The 14,754-nt window shown below is 38.0% G+C and overlaps 1 protein-coding gene across 3 annotated transcripts; it reads left to right on the top strand.

Moving 5' to 3' along the window:
• Positions 1–6,761: 6,761 nt before the first annotated feature.
• On the top strand, positions 6,762–14,330 carry LOC133875733 (uncharacterized). 3 transcript variants are annotated; one of them, XM_062313951.1, is made up of 4 exons: positions 6,762–6,916; positions 7,925–8,346; positions 9,120–10,284; positions 10,820–14,330. In XM_062313951.1, the coding sequence occupies exons 2-4, from the start codon at positions 8,180–8,182 to the stop codon at positions 13,823–13,825; spliced, it is 4,338 nt and encodes a 1,445-aa protein (XP_062169935.1). In that variant the 5' UTR covers positions 6,762–6,916; positions 7,925–8,179; the 3' UTR covers positions 13,826–14,330. The 3 variants fall into 3 exon arrangements, with proteins under 3 accessions (XP_062169935.1, XP_062169936.1, XP_062169938.1); XM_062313952.1 differs by having other exon boundaries at positions 6,911–7,055; XM_062313954.1 differs by lacking the exon at positions 6,762–6,916 and adding an exon at positions 7,138–7,725.
• Positions 14,331–14,754: the final 424 nt, after the last annotated feature.

Genomic DNA, 14,754 nt, shown 5'->3' with positions numbered 1-14,754 from the left:
CTGAGAAGTGAGAAGTGAGATCCAGAGTACAAAAGAGAAAAAGATCTTTGTCAAACTGCAAACTGCAGCAACGTAAACGGGGCGTCATTGACGAGGAGAAAAGGTCAGACAACCTATTTTAGTCCGTACACGTGGCCCCTAGTCTCCTCCTTTACGTAAGTGAATTGCCATTGGAATAATAAACACCCCCCCAAAGCCCATCTTAGCCCTACGAGTGTGGCGGGACCCACCCGATCCCGACATCTAACCGTCACATCACTTTCACGGTTACTCCTTATATAATTACTGCAACCCCCCCATTGCCATTGGTTTATGGCTCCTCCTCATGATCCACGTTTTGAGTAATTGGGTTTGACAAATGCTCCCTCCTTTTACTCTTTGAGTCTTTTGTTATCCTTATCTTCATTTTTTGTTTTTGCAGTAATAATCAAATAAAATCCTAAGATCTGTCTACTGTCTAACAAATGACAATGTCACTGCCTCCTGGTAGGCAAGTGGTTAATGCACAGCACAGCACAGCACCGCACCTAATAAATCTAGACTAGTTGATGCAGTGGAACCGGACTTAAATAATTTTTTTTTTTTTTTAACATTGGGATCAAGACAATTTTGGTGGCGTCTTTAAGTTTATTCAAGGGGCTATAAAGTCATGTTTCGTGAATATTTTTCAATTTTAACATTTACACTGCCAAAACAAACTTCAGTCCAAAGACAATCGATACACGTTTGAAAGCAAGACATTCGGTTGCTAGCCAATCGAAGCCCATTTGAACACGACTCAACAATTTTGTTTTATTTTGCTTTCCAAATTTCAAGTAATGTGTGAAATTTTTTTTTTTATTTAAAATTATCTACACCCCTGCCTTTGAGGGTCTCAGACTCCCTTCTCCCCCCATGAAATTTTAGAAATATTACAAAAAAAAAAAAAAAATTGATTTCTTTTTTCTTTCTAAACCTTATGTTTTTTTTTTTTTTTTTTTTTTTATGAATTGGACCCCTAAAAACTATTTTTTACTTTCAAATTTTTAAAATTTTTAGTTTTGTCCTTCCCTCTCCTAATATTCCAGTTCTGCCTCTTCGGTTTTCAATGAGAAACACATTAGGGGTTATTTTTTATAAATATATATTTTTCTTTAAATCGTTGATTATGTTGTTAGTTTTAAAAAAGAAAAATGATTTTTCCACAACCAAAATGTGCACAAGATTTATACAACCATTTACATTGATGAAACCCAGTCATATAGGACCCGTATGCATAAAAAGAGATGTGAACATATTGTATTTGTAAATTTGGGTATCGACTATGCCACTGTACATCACTAATTGTTGAAGTCAGAGTCGTTGGCAACCGTAATGATGTTGACTCCCGACATTTCTACAAGAAACAAAATCTGCATTACAATTTGAAATGTGTTTGTTGCACGATTCAAATGCACAACTTTTATATTACTCAAGACATATCGATAGAATTCAAACATGTGAATTTCACCGTGTGTATATATATATATATATAGAGTTCTCACTAATTTATTTTGGATCGGATAAGAATTGCTTTTCCTTACAATTTACGGCCGCTTTTTATCTGGGAGTGGTTGATGGAGTAGGCTGCACTGCCTACCTCTACTACTGTAAGTTTGTAACTCTTATTTCAAAGTGTTTCCATGAGCCAAGACCCATGACCCATGACCCACGAGAGATGCCTATGCGTGATAGCAATGAACAGGTAAAATCTTTTCTGGGTGGGAGTGGGGCTGTGGGATGGGGCCCGGGCCAAGGATGGTAAAAAACGCAGATCAATGTTAGAAGTTTCTTGAATAATTTTTTATAAACAAGTAATAAAATTAATATTTGGGGTGTGCTTTTTTAATACTAGTATATTATTTCTCTTTCTAGATTTTTCTTTCAAGTTGATCATTCTTCGAGTCGCTTTAATGCCTAGTGGGGTCTATCAACGTTCCCCGCCTCTTCGGATCCATCTCTGGAGATCCGTTCGATGGGAAGGATTAAAAAGTAGAGAGGAAGGATCAGATTCAGAAACATTAGAGAAGCAAGAGATTACCATTTTTCACCATCTATAAAACACCACTTTTGTTTTTTTTCTTTACCCTAACACTTTTTTCTAAAGAAAAAAGGGACCAATCTTTGAAATTTAATAAAATCAATGTAAATATGTAAAAACATACCCCTTTCCTTCCTATTTTTTCATCATTCCTCCATTAAAGATGGCAATTTTTATTCATGTGTCGAGTTCAAATCGTATTGAGGTATAAATTGGTCAAGCCCTCAACCCGAACCTGTTAATTTCGTCTTGAGTTGTGTAAGAAATTGTTAGCCATAAATAAGTAAATATCGCGTGTCAGATTAGACTTTTGTCGATGCATGAGCACGAGACCATATATATCAATTCCAACCCGGTTTATTTAATTAAACGGGTTAAACTCTTCAATTCTAATTCATTAATTTTATATTGTGTACATGTCAATTTAATAGTCTATTTTTACTCTTGTTACAAAAAATTGTAAAATTTTCATGGTCAATAATTAAGAAATTTGTTAATAAAATTGGCTATATGAGTCGGGTCAACGCATTGCGACTTGTTTATTAAATGACTTATTTGGGTCTAGTTGTGTCACACACTTATTTAAGTTTGGTCATGTCAAGGTTGATTTATATGTCATATTTAATTAAATAAATTAGTTTTGAATTGAACTATATAACCTTATTCTCATTATTCAATGCAACCTAAACAAGACACGTAAAAGGATTGTAAAGCTTCCTTTGTAGTACTATTCAAGTTTTTGACCAACAGAAGGGTTAGAAGTCGCTGAAAATATGAATAATCACAAAAGATGGGGAGCTTGTGCAAATAAGTCGTCAAAAGGAAGGGCACCTTGGCAAAATTGCCAATATCTTTCGGTGTTTGAACTTTGAATTTGTCTAGCTAGTGGACTCTGAACGTTTTTAAATAATAATTTATTGAGGAAAGTAAGGTTAATAATGTATAATTAACCAATAGGCTCCCCTCATAGCAGTACAGCACGTAGCTGTACCTTGAAAAATACAATTATTGCTACAAATGGTAATTACAGCATGGAATTGTGTTCTAAAATTTTACTAATTAAGATTTGCTTCGAGAGTAGGCGAGCCAGCCAAGGAAATGGGACCGATGGAGCGTGATTTTATTTTATTTTATTTTTTTTAGCCATATTTTCTGTCTTTTTATATTCATTTTGTATAGAAATTATGGATTGTGGACACCTGGAGATGAATGCTTTCTTTGTTTTTTGAAGTGGCCGGCGCGTGAATGCTTCCATAATGCTCTCTGTTCCCAAGACCCAACTTCTGTACTGCTTTTTGCTCAACAACCCCCCAATATCCACGAACCGTTTGACTATTTGAGATAAGAATCATCTTTTCCCTTTCTTTTTTGCTCCTTTCATGTTTGTGTGATACAATTGCACGATCGTTATACTGGTCAATATTCTATAAAATCTATAGTGTTATGTATTAATTGTACCGGCAAAGTCGTGTGTCAAAACATGTGTATATGAATGTAATGTGTTGGTTTTAAGTTATGGTTTAGTCGGTTTAAGAGCTACATCAATGCATGAAGCTAGAATTTGACGCTTTGATCGACTCTCACTCTCTCAAACCAAAGTGACATGTGATGATACAAATTCTTGAAAGATCAGTAGATCAAAATGCACCAAAATTAATTCATAAAACTTACGAGTTTAATTGATCCCTTGATCTAAGCACGCTCGATTGAAGTTGTGCATTAGATGGAATACAAAAAACCTAAAAGTACGATTGAAGAGAGCGAAATTGTGGCATTTTTTTTTTCTTCATAATTAACCCAAATTTTGTCCTGTCTATATAAGCATTGTTCTACCGATTATTCTAAAAAGGATGCATCTAGTCATAACTTGGAAAGGGTCCTAAACCACTTGAGCCAAAATTGAAACATTTCCTTGGTTACTTTTCATAGCTTAGAAAATCACTATGTTAGTTTTTATGTTGGCCAAATTCAATGATCATATGTATATATATATATATATATATATATATATATATATATATATATATATATATATATATGTATTTTTTTTTTTTTTTTTGTAATGTAATTTTGGTTCCTACTTTTCTTGGTGTAATTGGGCTATTGAGCCTAAGTGATGAAGGACAATATGCCTTTTTTGCAGTTTATCCGAACGAGCTATTCTTGAAGAGCCACATAGAAGCTTGTTAATTTGTAATTTCGTTTAAAGCTCGTACTAACAAGGTTTTCAGTGGTGAGCCACCAAGATGCTCGTTGACAACCTTAGCTATAATGTTGTATGTACATGCCATTACAAGGATTCATGTTTAATCAGCTAAGCCTAAACTTGCACGAATGAGGGAGAAGCTAGTATGGATGCGCCGCTATAAAGTTACGGGTTTTAAGCTATTTGCCCTAGATTCGTATGTACAAAACTTGAACTCGTACGTACTACAATAAAATCGTGTTTTGGAGACTTGCTGTAGTGGGCTATATAAGTGTGCCTTATAGGGTTTCCCATACACAAATTTTGTAGTAAGGACTTCTCAAGTGTATGTTCTAGAATTCTATTGTGCCAAGAGAGAATACCTTAGGTTTCAAAGCTTACATGCTTAACCTCTCTTATAGTTTTGTTTGTCAAATCACAAACATTGTTCGTTGTCATTGTGAGAGAGCCCATTGGAGTTCTAATATAGAAGATAAAGAAGAATTACTCAAATGTTTTGAAGCTGCTATAGTAGAAGACAAGTTAGTCACTTGTCTTGGTACAAGACGGAGTCCATTACAAAAATTTTGTAAGTGTGATTATTTGTACAACTTAATTCTTCTTTAGCGGATTGATTTTATGGATTGGATTCCACATAGTAGGTTTTCTATTTGAGGTGTTTAAAGAGTTTTCACTTTGTTATTGAATATATGTGTCAATTATTTTATTGCTTTTCATATATTTTGTGGTTGTTGCATGTTGTGGTTGATTAATTTTAAATTCTGTATTATTTTAGCATACACATATTCAACACCCCCCCCAATTGTAGGTGTTGTTTGGAGTCTTGGCTGTTATTTTTCACACTAGTTACCAAAGTTCTGAGTTGCAGCGATCAAATTTGTTTATGGAGGCGATTCCGTAAAAGAAGGCTAGCTAGAAATCTAGAGTCACTGATGTGGGGGGCAAACAACTTGTTTGCTAGGGTTACAAGTCTGTGTCTAGATTACAGAGATTTTGTAAGTATACACTAGCCGTAACAAATGTTCTTCTATAATGAAGTTGTTTTTATTTTGGTGACGAAGTTGTTTTTATTTTGAAGAGTTTTTTCAAAGTTTTCACTTCGTCACCAAAATCAATATATTAATTTTGTTTTTTTTTATTTTTTGGAATCATTGTCGTGACTTTATCTACATATAGCTCGTGATTTAACCGTTAATTAAAGTGTTAAATCGAACTTTAATTCTATTAAATTGAGATATTCACTGATTAATCAAAGATTGGGTCAATCAAAGAATTTTCATACAACAATCCAGCAGCTATATATATATATATATATATATTTCGAATATGCCACTAAAAGTATCTTGTAGGGAGGATGGGAATCATGGGATGATGGGAGATGAAGGAAGTTGTTTAATTTTGAGAGAGAGATATTTATCTCCTTCAATTCCATACATCACACACGTGGTAGGTGCTAATGCTATTATCATTTATCATAGGGTAAATCTATTATGAAACTCCAATCAATAGGAGTTGATTGAGCTGCGTGACAATTTTTAACTTTATAACTTGCCTATATATATATATATATATTTTTATCCATGTGATTACAAAATAAAGAAGAAATAAATGTTTCCTTCATTGTTTTGAGTTATTTACTCGATGGACGATCTCAATTACAACTCTAATCTTACAAACAAAACATGTTTTTTCCTGAAAATTGATCTCATCCATTGATTACTCTTTTTTCTTTCTTTGAGCATTCATCCATGGACGGAGCCAGAAGTATTTTTGAACAGGGGCCAATGACAAAAAAAAATTATTAATAAGGGCCAATAAACTAAATTTTTAATTTTTTAATTTATATATATATATTTTTTTAGGGGGGGAGGGCCCTGCATTCCTCATCAGTGGCACTCATTTATTCCTAATAAATGATATAATTAGTTTCACCTTGCAGCATTAGTTAAAGGCAATTGATTAGCATGGAAATGAGTAGGGCACGTAAAAACGCACCATAAGTGGAGATTGGAGGGAAAAAAAAACAAAGAAGTTCGTGTGGCTTATCATTCAACGTGGCGAAATCTTGCAGTATCTCTAGTTGCTACAAGCACCAGAGAATAATTTATTTATAATAATAATAAAATAAAAAAAATCCCATTTTGCATTGGAAAAAGACATAATTGGGCTGTGGGCTGGGGGTCGGGCCGGGGTAAAAATTTGATTTTCCAACCACGGCGGTGACAAACGTCAAGAGACAGAGGGTTTGTCGTGTAGCAGGCAACATGGGCTAAAAGTGAGGTTGGAATTGAGAAGAAAGTAAGGACCTAAAACCGACATTTAAGGCAAAAGAGATAGCCTCAGAGCCACCTCTCACAATCACTCCCATGAAAAAGAAAGAAAGAAAGAAAATAAATAAATAAAGAATAAAGAATGGGAAAACGAGGGGTTGTAGCCTGTAGGGTAGGTATAGGATAGGACAGCTTTGTGTATTGGTTGTATTTGTGTTTGTAGAAAAGAGTAAAAAACACACCCACCCAAACACACCTTTACTTTCTCTCTTTCTTCAAGTCCCTTGACGCATATTCACAGATGGGAGGTGAATCGTGGTGTTTAATGGTACAAACTTGCTTTTTGGTGGAGTGAGAAAGAACCTGATGCCCTCTTGATGTGTGAGTGGGTGGTGCTGTTTCTCTCTCTCTCTCTCTCTCTCTCCTTTTGTTGTTTTATTAGTATTAGTCTTCTAGGACTTCATTTCTCTCCCATTTTCCATCCAAACCATACACCAGAAAACAGCTTCAAAAGCACGAGGTTTGTATGCGTATCATCTGCTCTGGATTTCTTTCATTTTGTGGGTTTTTTCTTCTCTTAAGCTCCTAAATTGGTTTTCATGCTCTTTGCTTTTAGATTTGGTTTCTGGGTTGTCCCTTGGCCTCTTTTTTCAGCTTCAATACCAAAGCTTCTTGTGATTTCATGATCTCTGTCTCCATGATTCCCCACTAGTTTCGCTTCTTTGCGGACTCACTAGCTATTCACTTTTGATTTCCTTAGACGAAAAAATAGAATGAATCTGCTCTTGGTTTTACACTGGATTTCGTCGTTATATAGGGGCAGTCTAGTTACTGTTCATTCACACGCTTGGACGACCAAAGATTTGGCCTTCTGCTTTCTTTCGACCTTCAAAATCCCTTCTGCCTGATAAAAATTTCTTTCTTTGCTGCTTCTGAATTTGAGTTTGTGCTCTTTATCTTTCTTTCTAGCTGTGTCTTCTCTTCTTGTGGGTTAAACTCTTCTTTAATCTCTCGTGTCTCGTATCATATGATCTTTTCCTTAAACAGATTTACTTGGATTTTTCCGAGTATGCTATTTAGATTGTGGAGTCTGAAAAAGCCTCAATTTTGAGCTCTTTCTTTCTGGGTCTTCTCCACATAAAATAACACTCGCTGACTTTGTGGAGTTGAACTGTCATCTTTGCTTTATGGTTTGTATTCTGTTCTTTGCTTGATCATTCGGGTTTCCCCAGATTTTAATGATTCAACGTAGTTGCTTCTGATTTTCTCGCTCCTATCACATAAAATAACGTTCTGGAGGGGTCTAGAAGGCTCCCAATCGGCCTTGTTCTTCTGGGTCTTTCCACAAACTCATTATCTCATGCTCTTTCTCTATTATCTCTCTTGCAGGCTGATGGATGAAGATTCTAGTGGGGCTGTTTGATTTTACACTCACAGCTTCGTATTGCTGCTTCGTGTTGACGGCTTTGTGGTGGGGTTTGGGGTGTTAAGGAGAGAGAGTAAAGAGAGTTAAAAAAGAGTGGAAGGCCAATTGTTGTTATATATGCTGAAGTCTAAGTTAAAGATAAGGCCCAGTGGTAGAGATAGTAATAGAGCTTGTGACTGTTGGAAAAACAGCACAAGAAGAGAGAAGGTTTTCATCAGATGTTATCCATTGAAAACTCTCCACCAGATCCCTCGTGCTCTTGCGATATTCCCCAGCTGAAAACCGGCAGTCATGAGAGGGCTTCTCATAAGCTTGCCTTGCCAGACGTAGATCTGTCCAAGCCACCCCAATTTGGTCACACCCCACTTCCCGACTTCTCCATAAGGTAACAATCTCTTCTCTCTTTCTTTTACTTTGATGTTTTTGTCACTCTAGCTAACTGCTTTTTTCTCTTTGCTACTGCCGATCTCAAAAGTTTTCCCATCTTAGACCAAGAGCTTGTTGAGTCAGATCCAGAGCTGCAAGTTGCTTCTGGCTCTGTCCAACACGGGGGGCCTAACTCATAATACCCTCCTTGTCTGTATTTTGATTCTTGTTGGGGATTTTGCTTTTGCTTTGGCTAGTGAACTTGTTCATGGCTTTTAATTCTACCAGACTTTTACGCTTCTTCTTGGGTCATCCCTAAACTGTATCCTATTCATCTGTCTAATTAAATTTAGTTATTTTATTATTTGGTTCCTTTTCTTGATTGATGTTGCCAGTGATTTCATGTCTCTTTGCTTATGATAATCTTCCCAGAGCTGGGCTTGGGAGAAATATTGTTGCTACTCCACTTGCAATCTGTATTTTTTTTTTTCTTTCTTCTGGGCACTTGCAATCTGTACTTGCAAAACATGCTGCACCCTTCAGACTTCTCCTGTGTTTACTAGATCATCGAATCTCCTTCGGCACTCGGATATTTCTTGGCCGTTTCTCCACTGTTCATATGGTCCATGATTGATCTTTTTCTTGTGTTAACATACAATATAAGGATCTAGAAGTCCTCACCACTTTCATTTGCCTTTTGTTTTCCGAGTTCTATATATGAAACATAAACCTTATATTTTGAGCATGAGATTTGGCGTACGTAATTAACAAAAACAACGGTTTGTACTGCAGAGATTATGTTCTCACTGCCCGAAGTAAGGATATCAAGACGAATTGGCCATTTTCTTTGAGAAATCTGCAACTTTGCTTGAAACATGGCGTGAAGGATGTATTGCCACCATTTCAGTCTCTTGATAAAGTGAGGAACCAACCCTTTGAGAGATGTACGGTTGAAAGTAGTACACTTGAGAATAAGAACTTGAGGAATTCCGATGGAGAGCCTTCGAGGCCTAATGATCATGCAGAACTAGAGTTTTCTGAAAATGCCCAATTGAACCAGAAGCCAGAAGAAGCTTGCATAGAGACAATTTCATGCAGGTCTCAAGGAGAAAATGATTTCCCATCCACAACAACAAGTGTTTCTCAATCTGATATAGAGTCGCTTCCTACTAACAAGCGCTCACCCTTAGACACTGATACTTTGCCTGAAGTTGATCATACTTTGCCTGAAGTTGAAGCTCCGGCCCACAAGACTGAGAGCACAACCCGACCGAGTAAAAAGTGCAGATTGGTTGTGAAATTTGGTGCCAACTCTGACCGTAGCTCGACTGAAGATATCGCTTCAAATTGTACTTCCCTGTCAGAATTAACAATGGCTTCAAAGACATGCCCTGTTTGCAAAACTTTCTCATCCTCCTCGAACACCACCTTGAATGCTCACATTGATCAGTGCCTTTCTGTGGAGTCAGCTCCCAAGTGGATGGCTGATTCTAAACTAAGCAGGCATAGAATTAAGCCAAGGAAGACAAAATTAATGGTGGATATCTACGTTACGGCAGCAAGGTGCACGTTAGAAGAGCTTGATAGAAGAAATGGTAGGAGCTGGGCCACAATTTCAAGCTTGCCTACTCGGGATAGTGACAACTCTGAGATGCCTGATGAAGGGAAAAAGCAAAGAATGTCTCCGGTTCATACTCCCGATACTGGTGATGTTGGTGCAGTCTATATTGATGCCAATGGGACGAAACTTCGGATTTTATCCAAGTTTAATGAGGCACCATCAGTGACTCATGAGGTGGCGGAGGATATTGGTACAAGGAAACCTTGGAAAGGAGGTAAAGGAAGCAAATTCCTTCCAACCAAAAAGAAAAAGCGCCGTGCACACAAGCATCACAAGTATCTTAAAATTGCTCCTCAAAGCAAAAATCTTTTCTCTCACAAGGCGCATTCTTTTCAGGTACACCCCTCATGCTTTCTGTATTTATTTTGATCTTCCCCATTTTACTGATTTACTTCGGAATATCTTCGTTGACTGCTTTTTTTTTTTTCTTTCTTTTTTTTTTTCTTTTTTTCACTTTAGAGACTTAAAGAAATCTCTATACCCAGTGGTTTGCCTCAGAATGTAAATTGCAAAGTTGAGCATATATCTCACCCGCTGAATTACAGTGATGTTTTGATGCCATAAAAAGCCTATACATGCTATATTTCACAGTGAAAACTATGTTAAATTGTTCTCAATAGGCTTGAATTTGATCAATATACTTTGGTGCTTCTTTTCTTCTGTGGGTAATCTTCATATTGATCTTGAGTTTGAACTAAATGCTAGAGCAATAAAAGTACTTGAAACTTTTTTCTATTCTTAAGCCACTCTTATTTAGTATGCAATTCTTGTCATCCATTTCCCCTTTTTATTTCAAGTTCTAAGCACCTTTTTGTTACATTATTGGGAGCCTTAGCATTCAGCTGTATCTGGTTTTTAATTTGTTAAACAGATTTATGGGGGTCAAGGAGTTCATCGTGGAGTACAAGAGAGGTGTGAGAAGAAGGAACATCAAATAAAGAAGCAAGTTAAACCAAGTGATTCTGGAAATCTAAGACATTGGGTGTGCTCCAAGAGAACTGGAGTTGCAAAAAAGGTCAATAGAAAAGATCATAACCATCAACCTCAAATTGAAAGTGATCAACTTTGTTTTGGTGATTCTCTTGTGGAGAGAAGTCAGGTTTCAAAACTTACAAATGTGTCTCAGAACCCAATATCTTCTCCTGAAAACAGTGAGACAATGAAGAATCCATTTTGTGAAGCCCGAGCTAGTGACAAGAGGGAGCGATCTCCTGGGAGAAAAAGAGTGGGAAGTCCCTTGTTTGGTGGCAGGAGCTGTGACAATGTTGAGAAGTCGCTTCCAATCAAGAGAAATGTCAATCAGTTGAGCCAAGACGACAGCAATTCTGTTTGTGATGGAAATTGTGTATCTTTGTTGAGCAGCAAGCTGGATGATATTGCTGCAGGACCGAATCATAATTCTTATATTCCTCCCAGTTCTAGCACAAATCCATCTAGGAGCTGTCATTCCTTGACATCAAAAGCCATGAACTTCTCCTCATCGAGGAAAAATGTGTTGGCTGTCAGAAGTGGATCATCTATGTCTGAGTCCAGAGCGGATGTGATCAATATGTGTTCAGTCCTTAAGACTTCTCAAGTGCATTTAATGGCAGAAACAGATGGCGAAGCAATGGCCTGGTATTCTGAAGCTGATCAGCAATATGATTTGATGCACAATCATATTGCAAATCAGTCTGGAGGAGAAGAGATATCTAACAAAGTGTCTCTTGGCAGTAGCACTGTACTTAAAATCAAACAAGATAGAGGAGCAATAAGTATGTCTCAAAGGGTGGAAGCTGTGGCTTTGAAGGGTTCACCGTTAGCTCCTCAAAGTTATGGACATGATGAGGGTGAAAACTTGGATTCTGTTGGAGTTGGTGATGATTTTCTGGACAAAGTTGACGGCCCAGAATCTGCTAGAAAAGAGGTTTGGTTCCACGGAGAGGTTGTCATTGAACCAGCTACCAAAGAAGCTGTTGGGGAGTCTGTTGCAAGCTTGTGTCAATCTGTAGCTCCTGAACACCAATACAAGCTGGGCAGTTGTACTGATACCCATTCGAACTCTGTGCGATCTATTGAAGATTATAAAGGGCCTTCATGCGGAGCTGAAGCGCCTACAGATTCAACTGAGCCAAGTTTTGTCAATGGACAAGAGATATATTGTGCCGATGAAGTGGGCAGTGGCTTGATTGGGGAAAGTGCTCATATTGTGGAAGAAATGGATTCTGAAATTGGGCAGGCCAACCTTTTCGCAGAGGTAGATCCAATTCCCATTCCGGGGCCACCGGGATCATTTTTGCCAAGTCCTGGGGATATGAGCTCAGAAGATCTCCAAGGGAGCTCATCATTAACCACAAGCCGGGTTCAATCTTCTCAAGATCAGCATGATTTCATTGATGGGGATTCATCAGATTCTCCTATTTCTACAACATCAACCATCTCTAACTCCACATTGGCTGGATATGATCAGAAGTATTCCGAACCATTATCATCTGCAGGACCTCAATCATTTCAAGACAAGTTGAGGTCAGGCTTCTCTGGTGCTAGTGTTGAGCCGTCAGCAGAAAGTGCTGCTGCAGTTTCACGAACAACCAGTACAGAAGTAGAAAGGCTTACTTTTGATGGGGAGAACTGTAAACTGAATAAAATCTCTATTGAAAAGGGACCTCTCAGTTTCAAAAGTGATGAGCCTTGCTGTTGCCAAAGAAAGGAGAGAACTTCTCAGGGTGTTGCTTTAAATTATCAAGAATCACCACCATTAAGGCGAAGGGCCATAGCTTCACTGACAATGCCTACCATGGGAAAACAAATGGGTTGCAATCTCAACACAAGACCTGGCAGTTTGGATGCGAGGTCTGAAATATTTTCTCTGAGCAGTTGCCCAAGTACAAAATCTGAAAAGGCCGTTCCCCACATCATTATGTCTCCTGTGGGTTCTGTACCTTTGAAGGGTTCCCCAGATGCTGGAGTGAAGTTTCCAGGGCGTGGTGCTTGTGATTCTGCTAGTCCATCTGCTTCTAATCCAGTTCTCAGACTGATGGGAAAGAATTTGATGGTGGTAAACAAAGATGACGATGCACCAATGCCGCTCGGGCAGGCCCAACCACATCCCCAAATCAACCCTCAAACTCCAAGGTTTCCAACATTTCCTGAAGTCTCTCCTGTAAATATTCAAAATCAGGTCTACCATTCCTATCATCAAATGGTCCCTCAAATAGGCCAGGATTCGCATAATTTGGTGGGGCATTGTTTTGATGGAAGGTTGTCAAACAGTTTTAGAAGCCACACTAATTTGAAGACACCACAAACACCCGCAGGCTTATTTCCTGACCAGCATAAGGATGGTGGTTTTATTGCTTTTGAGGAACCTCATGAGTATAAATGTCACTACAATGTGCCAGCTGCACAACAGAATGTGTCTAAGAACAGACCAATTGGAGCATCCGCAAATAACATGGAGAAACTTTTAACGACTCCTGAATGCCAGCAGATGAGTGCCCATTCTGCTGCTGCCAATGCCAATAGAGAAATTATCGTCATTGATGACATCCCGGATGGTGAAGCCAATTTGAGCTCTGATGTTGCCAATTACATTGGAGGGTTGAGGGGAAGCCGGGCAGTTGCATCTGGCATTTCGATTCCAGTGGTTCCCAACTATAACTCAAGGCATGCGAATCCCTACTCTTTTTATCAGTCACAGGACCCTTCCCATGGTGAATTACCAGTGGTGCTCAACGGCACCCTTCATGCAAACCCCTCCAGAGGAGCTAGTGCAAGTTCTGCCAGATGGAGTTGTACTTCAGAAGGTTCCAGTGTGCTGCAGCGGAGCTCTTTTTTTGCTGCACCATCAAGAGGTCATCTAAGGTCTACACTGTATAATTCTCCAAGCTTGATGTAGTCGGCAAGTTTTGTTTGCGATGGGCCATTTTTGCCTGGGGTGGCAATGTACCCAGGTTTTGCTTCGAACTTAGTAATGATGAAATCTTGAGCTGCTCATAGTTTACTTGATGGGCATGCAGAAACTTTCGGGGTAACAAAAATAATGGCGGTTGATCAAAAGACACAGCCTGCACAAGTTTAGCTGTTGAAATCTCAGATTGTGTTGGTATATATTTTAGTGTACTGAGTGTTGGTCCAAAGTTACGCAGCTCGATCTTGAGGCATCATGCATGCTTTGGCAATGTTAAAGCTACCCAGAGAGTAGAAAATGTATAAGCAATCCATGAATAATAGTTGACAAGGAACCTTGGCTTTGAGTCAACGGAGTACTGAGCGTTCCTTTGAGGAAATGTATCATGTCTTTTTACTTACTTTTGTTAAATTTTGTCTCGCTCGAGCTACCTTTTCATGTGTTTTATTTTAACCTTCTAATTTTATAGCAATACTATTATTGGTCTTCAAAATCAATTGTGATCATCTAGCTACATCTGTTTTGCTGCTTGCTGTTAGATTCAATGACCGACCATATATATATATATATATATATATATATATAACGCATTGCAGGTGCTTCTTTCCCTTAATTCGGATAAAAAGCAGCAAGATTTATGTAGAATCAGAAGGTAATTAATACAATAGAAAAACAACTTGTACGTAGATCTTTAGGGTGGCGCCCTAAGAAGTTCCATATCTGTATTTTAACTCAACCATATATAGCTGAACATCAAATTAATTAAGTTACATCTGGCCTCTGATCATCTCGGTATATGTATATATCCCGTAGATGAACAGATTCCACTGTGATCTTAATCTCAGCTTATATTAATTGGTGGGTGGGTATATCTGTGTTTATGTTGACTTGTTGACATCACCTTGCTGCTGTACGTT

The sequence above is a fragment of the Alnus glutinosa genome, chromosome 8 (genome assembly GCF_958979055.1).
Source record: "Alnus glutinosa chromosome 8, dhAlnGlut1.1, whole genome shotgun sequence".
In the NCBI taxonomy this organism is placed as follows: Eukaryota; Viridiplantae; Streptophyta; class Magnoliopsida; order Fagales; family Betulaceae; genus Alnus; species Alnus glutinosa.
This window is presented reverse-complemented; position numbering and strand designations above follow the sequence as displayed.